Source organism: Coloeus monedula, assembly GCF_965178545.1.
Source record: "Coloeus monedula genome assembly, chromosome: 20".
Lineage (NCBI taxonomy): Eukaryota > Metazoa > Chordata > Aves > Passeriformes > Corvidae > Coloeus > Coloeus monedula.
In genome coordinates, this window is record NC_138800.1 from 239990 (window position 1) to 263577 (window position 23588).

Sequence of the window (23588 nt, forward strand, 5' to 3'; positions counted from 1 at the left end):
CCAGACAGTGCTGGGACAGTTTCAAAGCCATGTCCAGGTGGCTGGGATACTGCCTTATGGTGGCTGTCCTGGGGTATCCTTTGCCCTCCATGGACAGCTCTGAGCTTCCCAGAGCAGATCCCTTTCCTGGAGCAGACCCCTCTTTCCAGGGCTGGGCATCCTTTGCTTTGTTTGAGTTCAGCATAAACACCACCAAAGTCCACAGTAAATCCCCACCAACCCATCACCCACAGGGTATCACAAGGTCTAGCAACCAGTAGTAACGTCAGCGTGCTTCCACATGCAGGGACCGGATGGGGTGTCCAGGGTGGTGACCGGAGTCGGTGACCAGGGTCACTGGGGTGATGGAGGTGGCTGGGATGGCCAGGGTGACTGGCTGGTCAGGGTGGCTGGGATCACCAGGATGAACAGGGTGATGGGGGTAGCTGGTGTCACTGGGCTGGACAAGGTCACTGATCATGGGGTGCCCAGGATGATGGGGGTGACCGGGGTCACTGGCTGGCCGGGGTGACCAGAGTGGCCGAGGTCATTGTGATGATGGGGTGGCCAGGGTGACCAAGGTGGCTGGGATCACCGGGGTGACTGGGTTGGCCGGGGTCACTGCGATGATGGTGTAGCCAGGGTGACGCGGGTCCTTCCGCCGGCACTGCCCGCCCAGCAGCGCCCGCACGGCGCCCGCCCCGCTTCCTGCCCTCGGTCCGCTCCCCGGGCAGCGACCCCGGAGCGGGGCCGCGCTCGCCCCCTGTGGCCCCGGAGGCCCCGGCGGAAGCGGCGCGGGGCGCACATGGCGCTGTACAGCGCGGCGGCCGCGGTGCTGGCGGGGCTGGAGCGCGGCGAGGGCGGCCTCAAGAGCCTCGTGTACAACAGCGGCTTCCCGGTGCGCCCGGAGGGGACGGGGGTGCGGGGCGGCCGGGGGGGAATCCCATTCGGGAGGGTGCGGGGGAGCCCTGGAGCCTGGCGCAGGCCCGGAGGCGCTCACCGCTGCCTGCCCCGCAGCACGTCCGGCAGCTGTACGCGCTGGTGTCCGAGACCCTCCGGTACGCCTCGGTGCTGGAGAAGCTGCTGGATGGAGCCGCGCTGCTGCAGGCCGAGAAGAAGCTGCCGCCGCAGCTGGCGAAGGTACGGGGAGTCGCGTAATCCCTGGGCCGCGGTGTCCGGGATTCGCGGTACCCTGAAGCCGCGGTGTCCTGGAGCGCCGGGGCCGGGCTCACGTCGTCCCCTCGCCTCAGGTCCTGGTGTATGACCTGCTCTTCGGCAAGGGGCTCAAGTGCGGGGGCCGGTGGAAGGCGCTGGCCCGGCGGCACCGGGCGCGGCTGGAGGCCGAGCTGGCCCGCATGAAGGTGCGGCACAAGGTGAGCCGCAACGAGGACCTGCTGGCCCCGGAGCAGGCGGTAAGCCCCGCAGGTGAGTGGGCTCGGGCTGGGTGGGCACCCTGTGCTGGGAGCAGTGGAGGGCCGCGTCTGACCTGTCCAGCCCCTGCAGCCTCCCAGGTCCCACGCTACGTCCGGGTCAACACCCTGAAGACTTGTGTGGATGATGTGATCGACTTCTTCAAGCGCCAGGGATACACCTACCTGGGCAAGGCAGCCAGGTGAGTATTTCTTTCTGCTATGCTGCCTTTCCTGGGATGTCAGCAAGTGGCGTGGGATGAGGTCTGGTGGGTTGAAGGATTGCTGAACTTGGTGCTCAGGGTGGTTGGGCTGGGGTCTCAATCACCCCCCATTCTTAGATGCTGCCTCTCTGGGTGCTGCCTGGAGCTGGAGAGGAGCTGTGGGATGAAGGGGGTTCTCAGCCTGGGCTCTGCTGTAGGCACTGGGATTAAGACTTTGTATTCATGCTCCCTATGTCTCATGGGCAGTGTGGAGGAGCTGAAGGCCCTCTCTGGAAAAAAATTCTTGTTGGATCTTCATCTCCCGGAGCTGTTGGTTTTCCCTGCACAGACAGACCTCCATGACAACTTGCTGTATACTTCAGGACACATAATTCTGCAGGACAAGGTGAGGGAACTGGGGAGCAGGAAGTTGCAAGGGCAGGAAAACTACCGACAGGTGGGAAGGGTGAGCTCCTTCCACAATGGCTCAACTTGCTGCGGCATTTACTGTGGGAGCAGAAACTGTGGGACTCCCCTGAGGCTTTGCTTCCATAGTTTGAAGGTTCAGGATGAAATCCTGGGGTATAAACCCCTGTGGGAGCTGGGGACCAGCAGCTGGGAGGAGCAGGGGACTGTGGGTTGGGCAAGGCTGTTGGTGGAGGGTGGTGGTGGCCTTGGCCCTGTGTCATGGTGGTCCCTGTGACCCCACAGCATCAGCCAAGTCCGAGGAGGGGCCAGGTGTTTCTGCCCACCCCTTTGATGGTCTTTGCTCTCTTGCAGGCCAGCTGCCTCCCTGCCTTCCTCCTTGGCCCTGCTGCCGGTTCCCACGTCATCGATGCCTGTGCTGCCCCTGGAAACAAGACAAGCCACCTGGCTGCCATCCTGAAGAACAAGGGGTGAGGGCAGGGCTGTGTGCAGGGGTGGAGGGAAGGGGGGAGGTGGCCCTGGTCCTCCTGAGCCCATAGAGAGCACAAGAAGGTGGCAGGAAGAGCTGCAGCCTGTCACCAATTCAGGTGAGCTGGTGGCTCTGACAGTGCTGGGCCACTGGAAGGACCTGAGGGGACATGAAGTCATGTAGGGGTTCACTCCCAGCCTCCCGGCCCTGGCCCTATTCCATACTCCTGCCAGAGGGGAGGCAGCTCTCAAGGTTTGCCTGCCCAGTATTTGCGTGTTCCTGGGGGCCAGGTGGTCTGTTCACAGTCTCTCTTGGGCGCTGGGCTCTGCCTTCAGACAGATCTTTGCCTTTGATGTGGACCCCAAGCGCGTGGCCACCATGAACACGCTGCTGACACGGGCAGGGGTCACTGGCTGCCAGCTGGCCCAGCAGGACTTCCTGACTGTGGACCCCAGAGACCCCAAATACAGCAGGGTGACCCACATCCTTCTCGACCCATCCTGCAGTGGCTCAGGTAATGTTAGGCTCCAGCTGCTCACCTGAAGCTGGGCTGTGGGTGTGCAGACCCCAGGTGACAGCTCCTGTCCTGCAGGGATGGTGACCCGGGGGCTGGGGCAGGAAGCGGCCCCGAGTGCTGAACGCTTGCAGGCACTGGCTGGCTTCCAGCGCCGGGCCCTGAACCATGCCCTGAGCTTTCCAGCTCTCCAGCGCCTGGTCTACTCCACCTGCTCCCTACACCAGGAGGAGAACGAGGATGTGGTGCAGGCTGTGCTGCAGGAGTGGGGCTCGGCCTTCAGGTGGGTCTGGCTCAGGGAACTTGGGGGGCTGTAGGGGCAGGGTTTGGTGCTGACCCCTTTTCCATGCTGCAGGCTGGTGACTGCCTTCCCATCCTGGCCCTGCCGAGGACTCGCTGCCTTCTCTGGAGCAGAGAGCTGCCTCCGTGCTTCCCCTGCAGAGACCTTCACCCATGGCTTCTTCGTGGCTGTGCTGGAGCGGTGCAGGGAAGGGGCTGCTGCTCCCAGGTGAGAGGGGGCTGTGGGGGACTCCAGCTACTTCTGGGGGGCCCCATTGCCAAGGTCAGGGCTCCAGGCACCCAGGGGAGGGTGTGAGGGGACGTGGCTGTGGGAACAGAGGGCACTGGTGAGTGTGGCTCAGTTTGCTCTTGTCCACAGCTCCCTGCCTGCAGTAGCCAAGGAGAACCCACAGCCAGGAGAGGGAATGGAGCCAGGAGCAGCTCCCAAGAAGAGGAAAAAGAAAAAGCAGCGGGTGAAAGAGTGAAACATTTTCTGGACAGACCCCTTCACAGCTGGGGCTGTGGGGAACACACACTGGCCTGAACCCAAGTCAAGCTATGTGCCAGCTGTAGTCATAGTGAGAATTCTGTAACACCGGGGACTGAGTGCCAACACTGGGACCAGCCTGGAAGGGGCAACTGCTCAGCCAGGGCTGCCCCTTGCAGCCAACCCCCGCTCCACACCCTGCAGGGCTGGGGTCCTCCAGCTGGATTAAGGGTGGAGTATCATGTTTCCCCCCCAAAAAATTCCAACCCCGAGCCTGATGTGGAGCTTTGAAAAGACATTTCACTGTAGGGATGAAGCAGATTAAAAGTTTATTTCTCTTCACTGTCTTTTCCAGGGTGTTTATGCAGTCTTGCCCTGAAATTGCTACTGCTCATAGTAGAGGCAAATTGGGGGCAAAAAAGTGAAATACTACTACTACTAATCCTGTCCGTGCATCTGTCTTTGAATTGGGGGAGCAAGGACACACGAGCCAGAGGGTGCTGGACCTGAACCCCACTAGCACCCTGGGAATCCCAGCCCCAGGAATCGCACACGGGCACAGCCACGTGAACACAGTAATTTTATTTTAAACCAGGGACATAAGAAGCAAGGAAACAAAAATTGCACATTCACACTAAAATCCTCATCAGCCACACCAGGAATGATCCAAGTCTTCAAGTCAGTTAAAACGCAGCCTCCCCCCAAGCACAAGGGGCTCTCCCAGCGGGGCCTGTGGCAGGGAAGGGACAGCCTGGCTCCTCACAGGTATGTAGGACTACACGGGGCAGCATCCAGAGCCAGGGTGCCCTCAGCCTTGTCCCAGCTCATCCCCATCTCATCAGAGCTGACCTGGCCAAACCCTGGCACCTCAAGGATGGGGAGTGGGTGCTCTCCTGGCCCAGGGTCAGTTGGCAGGCACTAGCCCCTTCCCATCTGCTTCTTCCAACACCAAGGACACATTTTCCCAGCCTGGCTGCTCTTGGCCCACTGCACCCTCAGCCATGCTGGTGGGTGATGGAACATCCTCACCAGCACCTGCAGGTCCTTAATGTCCCCTTACTATGGGGCTGTGTCCCCTCTGTGCCACACAGAGCCCATCCTGCTGGGAGAGATGCCTTGACCCTGGCACTCAGCACCGTAATGTGAGAGCTCCTGCTCCTCACCCTCAGAGAAATAATTAAAAAATAAAAACAAACAAAAAAGGTTTAGTCACATCCACATACGTCACATTTAAGAGGAAGGGGATGATGTACAGCAGGGGGGAGCATGGCAGAGCCTGCAGGATGCAGCTGCGTTTCCCAGCACAGTGCATTCCCGCAGGCACAGCCAGGGTGGGAACAGCTAAACACTAACAGCTGCGGGACTGGCAACTTCACTGAACCAAGCTTGAAGGAATTTGAAGGCAATTTAGCTTAAATATAAAAATAAATTTTTATTTCATTAAAAAATGTTTAAATATTTGTGATTTTTTTTTGGTTTTTTTTTCTTGCTTTTTTTTTTTTTTTAATTTAGACCTCAGCAGACACACACACTCACACGGCTCGGAGAGTAAAAACCTGGCAGCAAAGCACTCCTGGGAATGGAGTGCCCATCCCTCACCTGGGGCAGGGCAGGGGGTGGCTCTTTGGTGACCCCCAGCTCTGGCAGTCTCTTTCCACAGAAGCTCCAAGGCAGGGAAGGGTGGGATTCCCACTCCTGGCTGGATGGGGACAGGGGAGGCAGCACCACAGTTCCTAGGAGCTAGTAAAACCCACAGGGATGGAGATGAGCTAAGAAATGAAAAACAACTTGGATTTGGGATAGGGGGGAGAATGCATCTGCTCTGGACTCCTTGCGTGAGCAATTCCAGATCCCCCTGAAGTGGGGAAGAGGACCTAGGAGAGAGGGAAAGGGAGTGGAGAGACTGCCAAGGTTGGAACCCCCTGTCCTAGCTGCCTTCCAGTAACGACATGGAAGGGACAACTCCCCAGCACGAGCAGCCACGCAGTGATGCTACTGTCAACACCCAATTAGCCGGGGCACATCTCCCCCCAAGGACTGGTGCCCCCCAAAAAAGAAACTCCAAACAGCAAATCCGGCATAACCAACATGCCGCCACACACACGGTTCAGCTCTTCCTCCAAACTCGATTCAGTGAGTGCAGGAACAGGAGCACAGATAAAGCAGAACGGGGGAGCAGGGTGGGGGCAGCCCACAGCCCCATGGAGCAGCGGGAATGGGACAGGGGTGGGGGGACCCCCATCCTCACCCCGTGCCTCCAGCCCAGGTCCCGGGCTATGGCATGTCCTCAGCTGGAGGTAACAGGACATTAGGCCCCAGCGAGGAGTGTCACCTATAGCTGCACCCATGTCAGTCACCTGTGGCACCGAAACAGTGCCAGGCTGGAACCAGCCCTGGTTGCGGGGATGGAACCGTGTTCACCAGGCCATGGGATGAACAATGGGAAAGATTTCGGGACCTGGTGAAGATGGTGTTTGACAGCAGCTCAGAACCCCAGCATGTCACCAGTCAGGCTCTGAGTGGGACACAGCCATGGGGCTGGCTGAGGGCTGGGGAGGGACACGGGAACAGCTAGAAGAAGCAAATGGGGAGAAATTTACACATTATTAAACATGGCAAAGTAAATTGAGGAAAAGAACATTGCGGATATGTACAGAGATTTGTCCAGCCTTGGCTCTGGAACTGTTCAAGTAACAAGAGTTTGGTTTATCCCGTCCCAGCACGGTCTCCGGTGGGTGTCAGGGGATGAGGCCTGGTCCCACCACGGGGGCAGCTCCAGCCCAGAACCCCCCACATGTGGGCCAGCGGAGCCCAGCAGCACCAGGGTTACTTTTTGCGGGTGTGCTGCCTCCGTGCCTGAAGCCGTTGGCGAGTGCCCATCTTGGATCCTGCCCCGATGGAGAAGGTGGGGGTGGATGAACCTGGAAGCAGAAAGGTTGCTCAGGTCTCTGTAGCTTTGGGATCAGCGTGATCCTCACCCTGGGAGGAACGGAAGGCTTGGCATCCCCCAGAGTCCAGCAGGTACCACCTGAGCTGTCTCCCAGAGCACACCTGGCCTCACCTCTGTCCCCAGCCCACGGGGACACCATGACCCGTGAGCTCCCCAAGGCTGGAGCACCAACTCCCTCCTTACCAAAGGAAGTGCCGACTCCTCCGAAGCTCGAGGCAGGAGTGCTGGGTGTCCTGAAGGAAATGGTGCTGCTTCCACTGCCCACGGCTCCTGGGACAGGTGTGCTCTGCCCAAAGGTGGGCACAGGAGCTCCTGGAAAGCAACAGGTCACTGTGAGCCAGGGTTGGCAAAGGAGAGAGAGCCTTTGGGAGTCAGTGGCACCCAGAAGAGGCACAGCATGCCATCTGGGGGCTGAAGCACCACAGTCCATCCCCCAGGACCAGCCTCTGCTCCTGAAAAGCCCTTTTAATGCATAAGTTACACTTTGGATAATCCCTGGGCTCTCCCAACAGCAGGGCTGCACAGAAGGATTTGCCAGGGAGGAACAAAGCCTTGGCCTTTCTAGATCAAGGAGTTGCTCACTGTGTGGGTTTCAGTTCTGTGGGAGCTGGGAATATCCAGTGAGGATCTGAAGTGTTAGGGAAACCCTGAGAGCAAGCACGAAGTGATGGCAGCCATTGGCTGGCAGCATTCCAGCTCACCAAGGCACTCCAGGTGGCTGTTAAGGACTGGAATGATTTTGGCTCCTGCAGGACACTTGGATGGGCAGAGCTGGGGAACTGGTGCCTTTGCAAGGGCCAATGAACAGAGTTTAGTGATTCCCCTCCCCAGACAGCCAGGATCCTGACAGGCAGTGATGGGAGCGCCTTCCCTTTGTATGGCAAGGCTCAGCTCTGCATAACAGGGGCACTGGCCTCACCAGGACTGTGGACCCCAGGAGCTTGGCAAGGTCCATCAGGACTACTACTGCCCAACTCGAGACACCCAAGATGGCTTGTTTGCCCCCACCCCATCCTGGAAATTTTCAAGGCCAGGCTGGACAAGGCCCTGAGCAACCTGGCATAGTGAAAGGTGTCTGTGCCCATGGCAGGGGGATGGAACAACATGATCTTTAAGGTCCCTTCCAACATGACCCATCCATGACGACTCACCTCCAAACGCAGGCTTGCTGTTGGGAGTGCTGGTCATGGTGAAGGCGAAGGGCGTGCTCTGGCCCTGCGCTCCCAGCGCGCTCTGCGGCAGAGATGAGCCGAACGGCGCTGCTGCTGGGGCTGCCCCGCTCTGCCCAGCCCCAAAGCTGAAGGCCACGGCCGGGGACCCGCTGCTGAGGCCCGGCGTACCCATCCCAAAGGCGCTGGTGGAGGGGCCCGGCTGGGTGGTGGCCCCGAAGGTGAATGGAGATGGGGTGGTGCCAAAGACGGCGGCACCGGTGCTGCTGCTTGTGGTCTGGGTGGTGGAACCAAAGCTGGATGTGGTGGAGGTGGCTGTTCCAAAAGAGAACACCGAGGTGGTGGTCCCAAACGCTGCCTGGGTGCTGCTGGTGCCGAAGGAGCCCTGGGCATTGGTTGTGCCGAAAGCTGGCTGGGCACCACTGCCAAATGCTGGCTGAGCCACTGACTGTGCTGGGGGGGCTCCAAAACTGAACTGGGGGGTGAAGCTGATGGGGCCAGCAGCAGGCTTGCTGGCGGGCACCTGGCTGTCAGCAGCCCCAGTACTGAAGGTGAGCTGGCTCCCAGTGCTGGGGTACGGTGGTGGTGGCTTTGCACTGGCACTGAAAGAGCTGCCAAAAGCTGAAACGGAGGAGCCGAATGTCAGTGGCGCTTGAGCTGTGGTGGCTGGGGCCGAGGAGGTCAGTGTAGTGCTCCCAAATATGCTAAAGCCCACAGTGGTGGCAGCAACTGTTGAGTTTGAAGGTACTTGGCCAAAGGCAGGGCCTCCTGGGACACTGGTGGTGGCAGTGACTGTGGCTGGAGGCGCCTTCCCAAACTGGAACACAGGCCCTGGGGTGGCAAAGCTGGTTTCCGTGCTGGGAGCAGAGCTGGCCAGGCCCCCGAACAGGAAAGGCTGTGTTGTGCTGGTGGAGGTGGCAGTGGTGAGAGTCACACTGGCGGCAGGGCCAGTGGAGGCAGGCGGGTTCAGTCCGAAGCTGAAGACAGGTTTAATGGTGGCATCCGTGGAGGAACTCTGGGTGGTGGCTGTTGTAGCTGCAGTGGTGAAGATGACGTTGGGAAGACCCGTGAATCCTGCCAGAGTAGCTGTGGAGGCAGTTGGTGGCTCTGAGGCTGGCTGTGCCACGGGTTTGAAGGCGAAAGGAGAAACTTTCGCTGGAGATGAAGTGGCAGTGATGCTACCAAAGATCGGCTTGAATATGGAGGATGTGGAGGACGTCGAGGCAGGGCCCGAGCTTGCAGACACGGTGGCTGTAGTGGAGGTGACAGCCGTGCAGGCTGCTGTGCTCTCACTCTTCGGCACAGCACCAAAGATGGGTTTGAAGATGGGGGTTGTGGTGGGCATGGCAGTGGGGGGGGTGGGCACAGCAGTGGCTGTGGTGGGCACAGCAGTGGATGCAGTGAGTGCGGCAGTGGCTGTGGTGGGCGCGGCAGTGGCCACGGTCACTGCTGGCTGGCTGGCTGGAGGGGTGTTCAGCATCCCAAACAGGATGCTTGGCTTTGCAAAGGAGGGAGGCTTGCTGGGGGTCTGGCCCAGCTCGGTGAACACAGGAGGGGCCAGGCTGCTGGGGGGTTGCACCGCCAGGGCAGGGGGGGCACTGGGGGCAGGTGTGCTCAACACAGGCATGGGCTTGGTGTCAGCAGAGATGGCAGGCAGAGAGCTCGACTCCAATGACACAGCAGGAGCAGGTGGCTGTGCAGCTGATGGAGGTGGTTGGGATGCTGCCACAGCTCCAGTGGAGTCTGGAAAGGGGAGAGAGCTTATTTACGGACAAGGGGGCACCTTCAGCAGCTCACCCTTCTGCCAGGTACCCACCCACTGCTGCAAAGGCTCCCGGAGCAGCACCCACCACACCCAAACCTCCATGCTTACCATAAGCCTCCAGCAGGACCAGGGGCTCAGCATTCCCAAAGGTGTCCCCTCAAGCCCTGCCTGCCAGCTCTGCTGTCAGCAGAGGGTTTTGTCAGCTGCCTCAAGCAGAGGTAATGAGGAGTTCCCGCTGCACCTGCCCAACTCTGCTGGTGTTCCACTGTGCCAATTCTCCCCCTCCTCCTCACCTGATGCTGTGGATACAGCCTGGCTGCTCTGCATCTTCTTCAGGCTGTCCAGGAGTGAGGAGCTGGCTGGGGCAGGAGCTGTGGAGGCAGGCATGGGCCCAGGGGAGGTCACAGCAAACGCCAGCGGCTTGGACACAGGCACTGTCTCTGCAGTGGTGCTGGGAACTGCATCTACAGGGAAACAGCAAGATATAAGGACTCACAAGTGGCTGTGATGAACAAACCCTTAGCAGAGCTTCCCAGCAGGCAGGGAAACTGCACCTACACCCTACAGCCCTGGGGAACCTCACCCAGCACCACATGGCATGAGATCTCCTCAGCTGGAAGGCATCAAGAGCACCCCCAGACCTGAGGCACGACTGGCCCAGGAGCTTCCTTGGCCCATGCTGGCCTGCCAGACCTGGGCTTGTTCCTACCCCTCCACAATCCCAGCCCATCCTTACCAGCCTTATCCTCCAAGACACTGTTGAACCACTGCAGCACTGCCTTCTTCTCTGCATCCAGGTCCTCTGAGGTGATGGAGTAGCCCAGCTGAGGCGGCGGGGGCTGCCAAGAGAGAGCAGCAGCAGCTTAGCTCCTTCCCAGGGAAGCAGGCAGAGCCTCTCTGAAGGTGTGCTGGCGACTGGCCGTGGCGAGCCCTGTGAAGCAGGTGGTCCTGCCGCAGCTACCGCGGAGCTCCGGTCCCCAACTCTGGTGGGCCCCCGGCGTGGCACTGAGGGCATGGCAAGCCTTCCCCAGGCCATTACCTGGTCCGGCAGCAGGCAGCACAACCACGCACAGCCCACCAGACACTGGGGCTGGGGAGAGCGTCACTTCCCACTCGGCCAAGGACGGGGCCTCCTTCCTGAGGGCAGGCAGGTCAGTGTGCCCCCAGCCCTGCAGAAATTGCAGTGAGCACATTCTATTGCCAGAGCGGGGCCAGAGGGGCTGTGAGACAGCGACATACCAGCACCAGCTGGTCCCCACGGAGAGACGATAGCAACGGGATCTTCCGCTTGCGCTTCCCACTGCTCCCCGATGCGGATGGTGGGCTCAGGGAATTCTGCTTCTTCCACACTGGTGACTCCACCACTATAGAAGGAGACAAGTTAGGCCAAGCTCTGGGCAGAGAGGTGTTTGGTTGTAGTGACGGGGTTGTCTCTTCTGGCCCTGCTCTGGGTGGCCCCACTCAGAGGGCAGAGCCAGGGGCACAGCTTGAAGCTGAGGACAAGGTTGTGATGCCCTGAAGAGCAGTTCCACATCCAGGAGGTCTGTGACAAGAGGCTGGCAGGGCTCTGTGGGGCAGTGGCCCCCTCCCAGCTCCATGGATGGTGCCAACACACTGCCTACCCAAACCACATGCCACAGCTGGCACCCTATCATGGGGGCCCACCTGCCACAGGCACAGAGGATTTCCTCTCCATTTTAGCTGAGGAAGCATTGGAATAAGCTCAGACTGGAATTTGGTCAGGGTGCTATTCATGCCACAGCAGGCTGTGGACTAAGGCTGACACCTGACCCGTGCTGGGTTGGGAGCTGGAGTTCCCCCTTGCAAGCCACCTCCCAGGCATCTGCTAGCACCCCAACACTGTCAGCATCCCCTTATCACCTGGAAATCCCACTAGAGCAGTCACTGAGGCCAGCAGAAGTGCCACTGCCTTGGGAGCAGCACATGCCAAGTTTCCAGGTGATCTCTCAAACCATTCCCACTGCAGACCTCAGCTACCTCCTGTCCTGCTCTCTTGCTTGCACTGGTAACCCATCCAACCTGGGTGCAGTGTCAGGGCACACCTACACTTACCTTTCTCTGTCTGCAGCTCCTTGTCTGACTTCACTGGGGTGGAAGCATTGGAACGAAGTGACTCCTCTTCCCTGTGTAAGCAGGAGAGACAGTTAGGGTCAGCCCTGGGCTCAGCCCTGTCCCCAGGGAGCAGGATGAGACTGAACATGCTGAAGACTCGCACGAGGATCCCTGGTGTGTTTATTCGCCTCCTGTGAACAGATCTCAGGACAAAAGCTTTGCCCAGCTCCAGGCAGAGGAGTTGCTTCCTGCTCCAGACTCAGCTTGGCTGAGCCTGTGCGCCCTCCGCAAGACGAGTCAGCCTCAGGAGAGTAGCTGGGGTCCTCAGATGGGAGTCACTGCCCCTCGCAGGTTGGGCCCACCAAGGTGGTTGTGTCAGTTTTAGTTCTGACATAAGCTCAGGCCCCTCTGACTTGGCAAAGAGGAGAACACAGGCTGTGCTCCAAGGAAGGCATTAAAACACAAATACTGCGATTTGACTTTGAGATGGCAAAAATCAGGGCCTGTCTCTTCCCAATGATCCAGCAACCAGCAACTCAGGCCATGCCAATGCCACGAGGCACCATCGCCACTGCTGCAACCTGTGCCCGTAAGTCTCTGACCCGGCTTGGGAGCGGGCCAGGGGTGGCACAGCTTGGACAAGCCACAGCATGACAAGGTGGCAGGGAGACCAATCGACACAAGTGGGTCTCCTGATCGTTATGTCTGGGAGAGGGGCCTGGACTGTCCCAGCTCCAGTGGAAAGTGGGACTTGCATGCTAGGATGGCTGGGAAGGACTGCTCTCTTGCCGGCTGGCCATCAGTGAGCAGGCACTCACCAGGTGACTGGCTGGTTACCTGGCTTTCTTGAGAGGCCACTCCGGTGTCTGGGGGCGGGAGGACGCTGGGCTGGACAGTGGGGAGACGCTCACACCACTTCTCTTCCACAGCTGGAACGCAGAGAGATACCAGCAGTAACTTGGCGTGGGGCTGGCAGAGAGCACAGCCCCTCTCCTCCCTGCTCACTCACACTAAGCCCCATTGCCTAGGGCCATAGCTATTGAGCCCAATGAGCTGAGAGCCTCTCCTGCTTCACCACCACTTAACTCCCCTCCACATTTTAGGGAGCACAAAGTCTGGCCACCCCAAGCTGAATCCACATGGGGAACAAGCAGCCTCCAGGGCCTTTACAGCCCTGGCTGAGCACAGGGAGGGAGGACACTGCCGGGCCAGCCTTCATGTGACACAGGCAGAGGCCACCCAGCTGCTTTGGACACCCTTGTGTGTAGGGCTGCTCTGGAGGGAGCCAGCACCTCCTTGCCAGGAATTCAAAGCACATGGATCCCAATGCAAGGGTCAGACTCTCTGCAGCCCCAGCAAACCCCTCCCTCTCACCGCCTGGAGCAAACCTTTCCCCACACAGACAGAGCTCCACTGGCCATGTCTATGTGTCCCTTGCATGTCTGCAAGCCCAGCCAGGCCACAAGCAGTGCTCCATTGTAGTCAGCAGCTGGCATCTGGGTCAGAGTGGGAACACATGGCTCCCACACTGCTGACTCCAGCTGAAAGGATGTCAGCACAGCAAAACCATTTTTTTTTTTCCTTTACCTGGATCTATCCAGTCTAACAGACCAGGAAAGGAGGAGGAGGGAGGGGAAAACAGTCGTGTTCTTGGTTTGGTGTAAAAGCAGCAGTACAGCTCAGCCTGAGATTCCGCCAAAAACCACATAATTGCTGCTTGGCCCATGGCCCACAGCCCACCTGATCCCCAGGGTGGTGAGACTGCCAGGCTGAGCCACACTGGGTCCAGGCATCCAGTCACACCAGTCTCCTCACGAGCCCAGAGCTGGGATTACATGGGTGATCCCAAAAGAATGTCAAGCTACTGTGTCCCTACCTGTGCGAGGCCCCGGCTGGAGCTGTAGGAGCTGGCAATGGCGTTGCGGATGGAGCTGGGGATCCCACCAGCATAGGTGTTGTTGAGGGAACTCATGGAGGAGGTGCGAGACCTCTTGTTGGAGCAGTCATCGGGGCAGTGCGAGATGAGGCCCCTCTTCAGAGAGCCTGGCCTGGAGGGGGATGAAGGTCTGATATGCCCCTCACCGCTCCTGCCCGCCAGTCCCTTCCATGCAGGGCAGGTGGAGGAAGGCAATCTTGCTCCTTCTTACGGCACAGGGCTTAGAAACAACCCTCAGCAGCAGCACAGCCCTGCTGTCACAGGGTGACAAACTGAAGGGCACAACCACAGCCTCTCTTGCTCTGCCCCAAAGCCAGGCTCTGCAAGCAAAATCCAAGCCCCCTTTTCCAGATCCCACAGACATTTTCTCCCTCCCGTCCCAGGAGCTGCTTTTGGCCCATTGGGTACTTACTTGGGTATGAGAGAGGCAGGGGCACCATTGGCTAACAGTGGCTCAAATGCTGACTGCCCACTTCCACTGCTGTCGTGGCGCCTGTGGAAAGAGAGGGTGAAAGCCTGTGACAGCGTGGAAGGCTCTTCCAGCCTGGGGAAAGGCAGGCTGAGCACCCAGAGAGAGATCAAATCTTGTTTTTTTCCTAGCACAAAATGCCTAGGACAGAGCTTTCCCCCATCTACACCCTGCTGCAGATTTTCTCTGTGGGCCTGTCCTCACTGACTCTCACCCCAAACACCAGGAACTCCCCCAGCTGCCTCCTGGGCACAGTAGTTTGGTGTAAGAAAAAAAATACAAATCTTTGCTTAAATCCATTACTATAGGCCAAAATACTTCCAGAAATGAGCTGCTGAGTCTTTCTGAACAGACCTGAGCTCTGAAACTCCCACCTCCAAGCTCTTCCTAACCAGTGTCCTGGACGGTTCAAGTCAAAAACTGAACTCCCCTTCCCACTATGATTTCATGAGGATCTGAAGTGTCAAAATCACAGAAGACATGTTGTGTTCCCTGCTGTGAAATGGAGCTGGAAGTGTAGGACAGCCCTGTCACTTGGCCAGGAGCTCCCCTCACGCCCAGAGCATGCTGACCCCAATGCACAGGCGATTCCACACTCTCCAGCTGACACAGCTCCTTTCTGTCCATCAAGTACATGGAATTTTCTACCTACAAGCATTCCTCATACTTGCCAGACATCAATGACTTCAAAACTGGCTTTTGCGGCAGAGCTGTGTATTGCCATATTAAAAAAAGTTTAAAGAATAATACCCTGAGCTGATCCTGCCTGTGTACCCATTCTGTTGTCACCCTGATTGGCTCTTGTGGGGCTCAGATCCAGTGAGCCAAGTGTTCAGAGACAGGAACTCAGTGCTGGAGGAGGATGGTGTGCTCTGCTTTACCCTGCTCTGCTCCCTGGGTCACCTCCAGCAGCAGCCCTGGTGTAGGACAATGCCCCAGGCACTGCCCAAGCATTGTCTCAGCTCCCCAGCCCAACCCAGATGGAACAGCCTCCATGGCCACAACTAGGAAGGATGAAGCAACTGTTGGAGCAAGTCCAGAAGAGAGCTACAAATTTGGTAAGGGGACTGGAGCACCTTCCCTATGGAAACAGGCTGAGACATCAGGGGCTGTTCAGCCTGGAGAAGAGAAGGTTGTGTGGAGATCTCAGCAGCCTTTCAGGATCTGGAGGAGCCTGCAAGAAAGCTGGAGAGGCACTGCATCAAGAAGTGCAGTGATAGGACAAGGGGGAAAGGCTGCAAAGTGAAAGCACGGTAATTTAGATTGGATATACAGAATAAATTCTTCCCTCAGAGTGGTGAGGACCTGGCACAGGTTGCCCAGAAAACCTGTGGCTACCTCATCCCTGGAAGTGTTCAAGGCCAGGCTGGACAGGGCTTGGTGCAACCTGGTGTAGTGGAGAGTGTCCCTGTCCACGACAAGGGGTAGCTTATTGGATGAGCTTTAAGGTCCCTTCCAACCCAAATCATCCTATGATTCTATGAAAAACAGGAGGATGGGATGGCAAGGCAGTGCTGTGCCTGGGTAGTTGGAAAGGCTTTGGGAGACCATGGCTCTCAGGATTTACTCCTTGTCCTTCCTAGAACACTGGCGAAAACACAGCACTCTCCCTCCTCTGAAAGCAGGGATGGAAGTTGCTGGCCTTGAGTAACAAAAGCAGCAGTGTCTTGTTTACGCTCTTGTTTCACCTCCTTCTGCTAGATCAGCTCCCAAGGGAAGCGCATGGAGCTCTCCAAATGCAATGCTTCCACCCGGTAATCCTGTCTCTCCTGGGAGCCCAGGGTTGACGGAATGACGGAGCCCACGGCAGATACAAACACTTCCCACCAGGCTTTCCCAGTCTACAAGCCTCTGTGAGAAGCCACTTCCCACAACACATCCCAGCCAGGCAGGGGAACACACTGGACCCACACCTAAACCACATTCCTTTGACCTCAAAACCTTGGAGGACTTTTGGATGCAGCACCAAGGGCCAGGTGATGGATGGGGTGTGCTTCCTCTCCGCAGTTCACTTCTCACAGTACTTTTCCAGCCCTGACTCCAAGTCTCATGGGGCCTGGCACGCTCTGGGACACATCCCATTCATCACCTTTGAAGCAAGAATCCCATTTGTGACCTTCCCAACGCACTGGCTGCAACTTAAATTGCTGACTTTTTACCTTCTCTTGCTCTCCTGATCATTCCCAAAAGTCTGGTCCTCTTCCTCCTCTTCCTCCACAGCCCTTTTCCTGCTCTCCCTGATGGCATTCAGCACAGTCTCCTTCGCACACGGGTCAGGGCTGCTGGTGGCCGGGAAAGCCGGAGGCGAGACCAGCTGCTCCAGACTGCGGAACAGAGCAGAGTGAGGTGTGAAGCAGGCTTGGCTCCCCGGTCTGATCCCCCCACAGAAGCGGGGACACGGCTCTCCCACACGGCCCTTCCCGGAGGTTTGGACAGCACCATCCTCCCTAGCCACATGGTAGCACTCGGGATGGGATGTTGATCCCGGACACAGCACACCGGCCGAGGGCTACCGCCGGTGTGTCCTGGTCCCCACCGTGGCTGATAACCAGGCTCCCCCAGGTGTGTCCCGGTCTCCCCCGTACTCACGCCGGGGAGCGGGCGATGCCGACGGCCGGCGGGGCGATTCTCACGGTGACGGGGCTGCGGAGCGGGCAGGCGCGGCGGGCCCAAGGCGCGCTGCGGGGCGAGCCGCCCTCCCACCGGGCGGCGGACAAGCACAGCGGCACGGCCGGCCGGGTCTGAGGCAGCGGGTACCGGCGGCGCGGGGCCTGCGGCCGGCAGCGCGGAGCCCTGCGGGGACAGAGCGCGGTCAACACCTCCGACGCGATCTGGAGCTTCCCCGCGCGCCCTACCCCCATCTTCCCCTCGCTTACCCGGGCTGGGGGCGACGCGGCGCGGCCCTCGCGGCCGGGCCCCCGTTGGCGGCGGCTTTGCCGGGCAGGCGTGGCGCGGGCGGGCCGGGCCGCATGGCGCACCAGGCGCCCGCCGCGCCCAGCGCCGCCGCGCCCAGCAGCGTGCCCCGCAGCAGCAGCCAGGCCAGGGCGAGCGCCAGCGCGGCGGCCACGGCCAGCGCGGCCCTCACGGCCCCATCCCGCCGCCCGCCCGGCCCCGCGCCCGCCATCGCCGCGCGCCCGCCGCTCCCGGCGTGCTCTGCGGGGCGGGGGCAGGGGCGGGGCTTAACGACCGGGCAGGAGCTGCGCGGGGGGCGGGGCTTGGGGGAACGGGGCCGGCCCGCTCGGTACGCGCTGCGGGGGCGGGGCTCGGGACACGCCGGGCAGGCGGGGCTCCCCTCCTCAGCGCCGCCGGTCCTGCCGCCGTACACCGAGGGGGCGGGGCCCCGCGGGTAGGCGGGGCTTAGTGCGCGCGAGGGGAACCGGCCCGCTCGGCCTCAACGCGGGGGGCGCGGCTTCCTGGGGCGGAGCTTCCGGTGCTCCCGCGTGGATGGGCGGGGCTCTCCGGGATGGGCGGGGCTCTCCGGGATGGGCGGGGCTCCCCGGTGAGCACGGCCGGTTCTGCCTGCGCGGGCTCCCGGCATGCTCTGCGCGGGGCGGGCGGGGCTCCTCCCGGCCCCGCCCCGTGTCCCCCTCCCGCCCCCGTGACCGCTCCGGGCGCCCCTGTCCTCCCTTCTCGTCCCCCGGCCAGGGTCTCGCTCGTCATCCATCACCCCTGCCCCAGGCCATGTGCCCCTGTCCCCACCCGGACCCTCGGGCCTGCTCCACCCCCACCCCTTCCCCACCGCGTCTTCCTCACCCAGATTCCAATTTCTCCATTTACTACTCCACCGTCCTGTTTACCACCCCAATCCCCATGTCCTCCTTCTCCCGGTTCCTGTGTTCCCATCTTGTCTCTTACACCCCTCCTGCATCATTCCAGCCTCTGTGTCCCCCTCTCTGCCCCTCCCTATGTCCCCCTCCCCATCCTGTCCCTTACAGCCCCCCTACACCATTCCAGCCTCTGTGTCCCCCTATCCCGGTCCCTGCATGTCCTCGCATGTCCCCAGTCCCAACCCCGTATCTGACCATGCGGCCCACGTGCAGAACACGTGGGCACAGTCCTGCCTGTCGCCAGTCACCACCGTGTCCAACCTGTCCCCTTGTCCCAACTGAAGGGTGCCACTGCCACCACCCTGCTCTGAGGACAGAGCAGTGGGAAATTCACTCTGGCTGGCTGCGCCCTTAGGGTCCTCAGGAGACATGGCTATCCCTGGGGATATCCCCGCTGCTGCAAGCCAGCTCTGTCCTGCAGAGCAGGGACCATGGCAGGCAGCGACAACAGCAAGGAAAATGACAGGGGCCTTGACAGGGATGGTGGCTGTCAGGGGGTTTTCCGCACCTCAAGGGTCTGGGTGGCCCTGGCAGGGCTGGAGGACACTAGGTGCTACCCAGGATGGGTTAACCATGCTTAGGAGGTGACATTCCCCTTATATCCCTGTCTGGACTCCATGGGCCACCCAGTAGCAGGACCACCTTGCCATGACTCTGCCAGGGTGAGCCGACAGCCCGGGATGATCTGCATGGCCTCCCCACTGCAGCATCACCCCCCCAGGAAGGGACTGGAGAGGTCAGGAGGCCAAAGCCACCTGTGCTCCTTGGGGCCGGGCAGGGACCAGGTCCTGGTGCCCTCTCAGCAAAAAGATGTGACATGCAGAGTGGCCATGGGGACACACAGGTGCGGGACAGGGGGGGACAAAGGCTGGAGGTCATCACCAGGACAACACCTGGGTCACCTCGACACCAAGTGATTTTGGGGGCCACTGAGCACACTGAAGGGGTCAGAGCCCAGGACCCTCTTGTGACACAGGTCCCCTGCATCCCCCCCCCAAGCTGCGGGGCTGGGCTGAAGGCTTTATTGAAAAATCCAAAACAAACAACATGGTCGTTATTATCATACAATGAAAACTCAAATCAACCTGCCCTGCAGTGGGGGGGCACCCCCACCATCCCTGTCACCAGCTGCCAGCACCAGGGACACCGCAGGGACCCTCCTCCCACACCTGGCTGAGATACAAAAGGGACAAGTGGATTTGGGCGAGAACAGTGCCACTGTCCCCCAAGCCCCCGCTGCCACTGTCACCCCCATGCTGCTCCCCGGCCCCAAGGCCTGAGGTAGTTGGTCGTGCAGGCGAGACTCCCCCCCAAAAAAGTGGGGAGGGTTTTGGGGCTCCCTGTGTCCTGCAGGAACGGGATGGTTGGTATTGCATCCTAGGGGAGCCAGCACGGGTTGAGGGTGGGGAGGCAGCAGGACCCCCGGGGGCAGGTCCAGGTCCCTCTGGCGGGCTGGCGCCCAGAGCGGGTGGTCTGGCACCAGGGCTGGTGGAGGACATGGGAACAGCGGGTCCCTGTACGCTGGATGGCTGTGTGGAGGGGTGGCAGCTCCGAGGCCACGGTGGTGGCAGGTCCCACTGCTCCAGGTGCCAGCTGGGTGCTGATGGGTGGGCACTGTTGGAAAGCACGTAGTGACAGCCCAGCCCCTTCCCAAAGGGAGAAAGGCCAAATCCTGTGCTCAGCACCCCTAGTGGAGGGACACTGGCCCCTGCAGGGGCACCAGCAGGACCATGGGGGATGGGGATATCGCTGCCTGGTCTGACGTCACTGTCTCCACTGCAGCGAGATGAGCTGGGGGACCCGGAGGTGGCTGATTCCCCCCTGCCCTCTGAGCCCCCTGCTCAAGGCACAAAGGTTCCCTCGCTGGTGCCAGCCCCATGGCCACCCCTGCCCACAGCCACACTGGCCCTGGTCCCCCTGCACCCAAGAGGGTGGCGGTGGCACCAGGGTGGCACCAAAGTCAGCAGGGTCAGGGAGTTGTTTGCTCTGGCTTTGGGATGCTCTGGTTTTGGGGCACCCTGGCTGCCCCCCAAACCCTCTGTGCTGCTGCCCTAGAGTCACCCTCCATCCCCAGGAGCTGGTGGCTTGTGCAGTGGCACCGCGGTGGCCCAAACCCGCACCCAGCACCTTGCGGAGGGCTTATTGCTGGCATGAACACAGTGATCTGTCAGGGCAGAGCAGCCCAGCTCAGGTGGGGCTTGGAAGGTGTTTTGGGGACCTGGAATGAGGCGCAGGAGCTCATGGCAGCACCGCTCCTGCTGCCACCCCTTTCCCAGCTGTTCCTGGCACCCCGTGTCACTGGCCAGGGTGTCCCATGGGAACACCACCTCCCAGCCTGCAGTGGCCAAAGGCACTTGGTGCCCCTGCTGAGTGGGAGCACACTTAGCACCAAGCCCAGCAGCACCCCGAAAGCTGTCCCCCACCCGGTGGTACCCCTGTGGCCTTCAGCATGCTCATTCCTGGGGCGGGGGGACGTTCATGTCGAGCCAGGGGCTGGATTAAGGCTGGAAAAGCAACGAGAGGCAAGAGAAGCCCGACCGCTCTCGCTCAACCAGAGACGGCTCTAAGAGTTCCCATAATCTGTGCAAAAACAAAACTAAAGGGTTAAAGACCCCCACGCAGACACCTCCCCCCACCCCCAGCAGCTCTAATAAATACAGGTGCGGTTTGCACGAGCCCTCGCCCTGGGCCCGGGCTCTCGCTGGCGGCTCGGCTCTGGTGCTGGAGGCGGCTCCTGGGGGAACACAGGGGATGTGTGCTTCAGGGGGGCTTCTGCACCACTTCCTTGGGGATCTTCTCAAAAGACTGCACCAAGTGGGGTCCCAGGGGTGTCCCCCGCAGGGTCCCAGCTGTCCCCCGTGGGCTGCTTCTACCACTGGTGCTAATCTGCAGCTATAGGCGGGAAGACAGGGTCAGGGGGTGCAGTGTCCACCGGCATCCCTCTGCCCCAAACCTCTGGGACCACAGGGCTGCTCTAGCAGCACCTGGTGGCCTTGCCTGGGGGTGATGCAGATCCCACACGCCACATAGGATTTTGCCCATGTGTGCCAACTATCCCCAGGCTCGTGCCAGCTGCAGCAAAACCTGCTCACTGCCATGGATGGCAGGCAGGGCCTCTCCATCCTGCCCCACCTTTTCTGGGAGCAGGGCTGGCACCACTCACCGTCCTCCTCCCAGCCTTCCGCCACTCCAGCCAGCTCGTAGTGCTTCTTGCGCAGCTCCCCCAGCTTCTGCCGCTCCTTCTGCAGCTGGTTCTCCAGCTCCAGCACCCGCACCTGGGGACATGGCCCAGGACATGCCCAGCCAGCACCCTGGTACGGCGCTGGGCCAAGCACTCCCCTTTCACACCCATTATGCCCCCAATGTCGAGCCTAAAGACCACAGAGGTGCATCCCACGAGTGCACCAATGACAAGCAGACCTGGGGAGGGGATGGAGCTCAGGTGGGCACTGCTTGTGCAGGCAGGTGAAGGCGCAATGATCTGTGTGGGCACTCCAGGCAGGGGAATTCCCCAGAGCTGCCCCATGCCAGGTAGAGGTGGGTGCTGTGGGTAGCACACAGGGGACAGGGGTGGCCGTGGGCTGCTATGCCATGATGGGAGCAGCACAGGGGAGGGATCAAGGACCAAGTGCATATGACTCCTGGGCAAACACCTTGGGCTTCCCCTGTGCTTGTGCTACCTGGGGGCAGCTGGGCATGGTGACCCCAAATTTGATGCCCCACCCCGGGCAGCCCAAGAGAGACATGACCAGGCATTTCCCAAAACATGTGGGAATTTCCTACCTGTGAGTCCATCTCCTGACGCTTGATCTGGGTGAGTGTCATGCCGGAGAAGTCCATGCTATCTGTGGAGAAAGACACCACCAGCCCGCCTCAAGCTCTGCTCCCCACTCGGACCCCCCGGCAGCTCCCATACCACTGGCAGGATCTGGCATCATGGGATATGCAGGGAGGGAGTGAGGGGCAGCCATGGGCAGAGACCACAGGGGCACAACCAACCAAGGGTGGTGAGTGCCAAGAGCACTCAAGGTTTTGGGGTCAGGTGTGTGCTCGAAGCATTAAGACCAGAGGAAACGACCTCAAGTTGTGCCAGAGGAGGTTTAGGTTGGATAAAAGGAAAAATTTCTTCACGGAAAGGGTTATTCAGCACTGGCAGAGGCTGCCCAGGGCATGGTGGAGTCACAGCTCCTGGAGGGATTTAAAAGCCATGTAGATGTGGCACTTGGGGACATGGTTAGTAGTGGGGGAACAATTAAACTCAATTGTCTTAGAGAGCTTCTCCAACTTAAGTGATTACATAATTCTAAGATCCCTGCAGCCCAGCACTTACCTTTCTCCTCCACCTGAGACTTCCCAGCCTTGGTGGAGGCCACCACACTGGCTGTGGCCTGGTTGACGCCCCGGGACGCTTGTTGGAGCTTGCAGAGGTTGGCGCTGTCTTTGTCTGCCTTCACCTGCCGGGACAGTAAGGAGGGGTCACACCCTGCCTGGCAAGCAGAAGACCAGCCCCACGATTTGGGGTGACCACATGGTGCCCCAGCATCACCCTGAACCATGGGCAGGGGAGCAGCCTTGCTCCTACCTTGGAGGCTGCCACCAGCTGAGCGGTGCTGGCCGCGATCTCCCGGGAACAGACCATCAGCTCCTCGAATGTCCCCTTGCCTTGCACCACCAGGTCGGCAGCATCACTGCAGGAGAGCAGAGAGGGGCTGGAGCATCGTCCCACCATCCATGTCCCCTCCCTGTGGTGATGGCAGGACTCTGCCATCCTCTCCCCGCTCTGGTGACAGTGGCACTTACACCATGACAGTGGCACCCCAGCCCACTGCCTTGGAGGCGGAGATGAGACCCTCGGTCCAGCGTGAATTCTTGGCATAGAACTCCTTGGGGGATGCTGCACCCTGCCGTTGGTAAAGGCACAATTAGTTACTGGGCACCCCCCGACCCCTGCTCTGGGGGGAAAGGAGGAGGTCAAGGTGTCATTCAGGATGTGTGTGGGAGCTGGAGACACACTGAACTTGGGGGTTGTGGGGTCCCCTGTGTGGGAAGGGAGATCAGGGATCACCATGACACCCCAGGAACCATAACCAGGGTGAGACTCTAGGGTTGGAGAAGAGCTCCTGGCAGCTGGGGGGGAAGTCCCAGTGGGCCAAGGGTTGGAGCAGCACATCCCAGCAAGTGCGCAATGAACCCCAGCTGGACAAGCACCCCTGTCTTCATCCCTGCCTGCCCCCTTGCCTGCATCCCTGTCCCAGCTCACCCGTCCACTCTCCACGATCTCTCTCTGGAGGTCCTTGGAGGCCAGGACCAGGACATGGATGGCCTGCATGAGGCCTGTGCAGGAGCCCAGGATCCTGCAAGACAAACACCACTGAGCCCCACCTGTGGAGCAGCTGCCCTGCCTGCAGCACCTGTCCCCATCTGGCCTGCCTGGCTCTGTCCAGTGCCCCAACCACCACTCACCTCTCGTTCACTTCCAGTTTGACCCCAGTGTCACCAGCCCGTGCCTTGCTCAGCATCTCCTGGTTGAGGGGAGAGAGGCTGTGCTCAGCCCAATGCGCCTCTCTGGCCTCTCCAGCAGTCCCAGCAGGCCCCCAGCACGGTGCCTGTGGGCACCTCTCTGCTCACGGTGA

General features: G+C 60.2%; 3 protein-coding genes across 5 annotated transcripts in view; 1 reads left to right on the forward strand and 2 right to left on the reverse strand.

Moving 5' to 3' along the window:
* The first annotated feature begins 757 nt into the window (after positions 1-757).
* Positions 758-4115, forward strand: NSUN5 (NOP2/Sun RNA methyltransferase 5). Its single transcript, XM_082294519.1, has 10 exons — positions 758-877; positions 997-1119; positions 1230-1404; positions 1483-1591; positions 1859-1997; positions 2372-2487; positions 2822-3000; positions 3079-3283; positions 3356-3508; positions 3659-4115. Exons 1-10 carry the CDS (start codon positions 785-787, stop codon positions 3762-3764), a joined length of 1398 nt encoding a protein of 465 aa, XP_082150645.1. The 5' UTR covers positions 758-784; the 3' UTR covers positions 3765-4115.
* Positions 4116-4333: 218 nt separating this feature from the next.
* Positions 4334-17186, reverse strand: POM121 (POM121 transmembrane nucleoporin). The gene is made up of 13 exons (XM_082294440.1): positions 17005-17186; positions 16718-16921; positions 16288-16452; positions 14072-14152; positions 13600-13771; positions 12561-12652; positions 11724-11794; positions 10890-11014; positions 10387-10489; positions 9944-10114; positions 7868-9628; positions 6900-7028; positions 4334-6687 (listed from the first exon to the last, which is right to left on the reverse strand). Exons 1-13 carry the CDS (start codon positions 17097-17099, stop codon positions 6593-6595), a joined length of 3264 nt encoding a protein of 1087 aa, XP_082150566.1. The 5' UTR covers positions 17100-17186; the 3' UTR covers positions 4334-6592.
* A 1746-nt stretch (positions 17187-18932) lies between these two features.
* The window catches only part of HIP1 (huntingtin interacting protein 1), a 44074-nt gene continuing 39418 nt past the window's right edge, over positions 18933-23588 (reverse strand). For all 3 annotated transcript variants that reach the window (XM_082294456.1, XM_082294455.1, XM_082294457.1), the window contains exons 24-31: positions 23419-23477; positions 23216-23309; positions 22756-22856; positions 22538-22643; positions 22286-22409; positions 21739-21800; positions 21119-21230; positions 18933-20847 (exon numbers count right to left, since the gene is read on the reverse strand). In XM_082294456.1, the coding sequence (XP_082150582.1) occupies positions 20837-20847; positions 21119-21230; positions 21739-21800; positions 22286-22409; positions 22538-22643; positions 22756-22856; positions 23216-23309; positions 23419-23477 (669 nt within the window). In that variant the 3' untranslated portion in view covers positions 18933-20836. The remainder of the gene's footprint in view (positions 20848-21118; positions 21231-21738; positions 21801-22285; positions 22410-22537; positions 22644-22755; positions 22857-23215; positions 23310-23418; positions 23478-23588) is intronic.

Bases quoted from the DNA above. Each gene is read 5' to 3' on its own strand.
- NSUN5 (XM_082294519.1), top strand. From the start codon at position 785: ATGGCGCTGTACAGCGCGGCGGCCGCGGTGCTGGCGGGGCTGGAGCGC. The intron at 1,405-1,482 runs GTGAGTGGGCTC...CAGCCCCTGCAG, and splicing joins GCAGGCGGTAAGCCCCGCAG to CCTCCCAGGTCCCACGCTAC. The intron at 3,284-3,355 runs GTGGGTCTGGCT...TCCATGCTGCAG, and splicing joins GAGTGGGGCTCGGCCTTCAG to GCTGGTGACTGCCTTCCCAT.
- POM121 (XM_082294440.1), bottom strand. From the start codon at position 17,099: ATGCGGCCCGGCCCGCCCGCGCCACGCCTGCCCGGCAAAGCCGCCGCC. The intron at 13,772-14,071 runs GTAAGTACCCAA...ATCCCCCTCCAG, and splicing joins CCTGCCTCTCTCATACCCAA to GCCAGGCTCTCTGAAGAGGG. The intron at 10,115-10,386 runs GTAAGGATGGGC...GTTTCCCTGTAG, and splicing joins TGTCTTGGAGGATAAGGCTG to ATGCAGTTCCCAGCACCACT.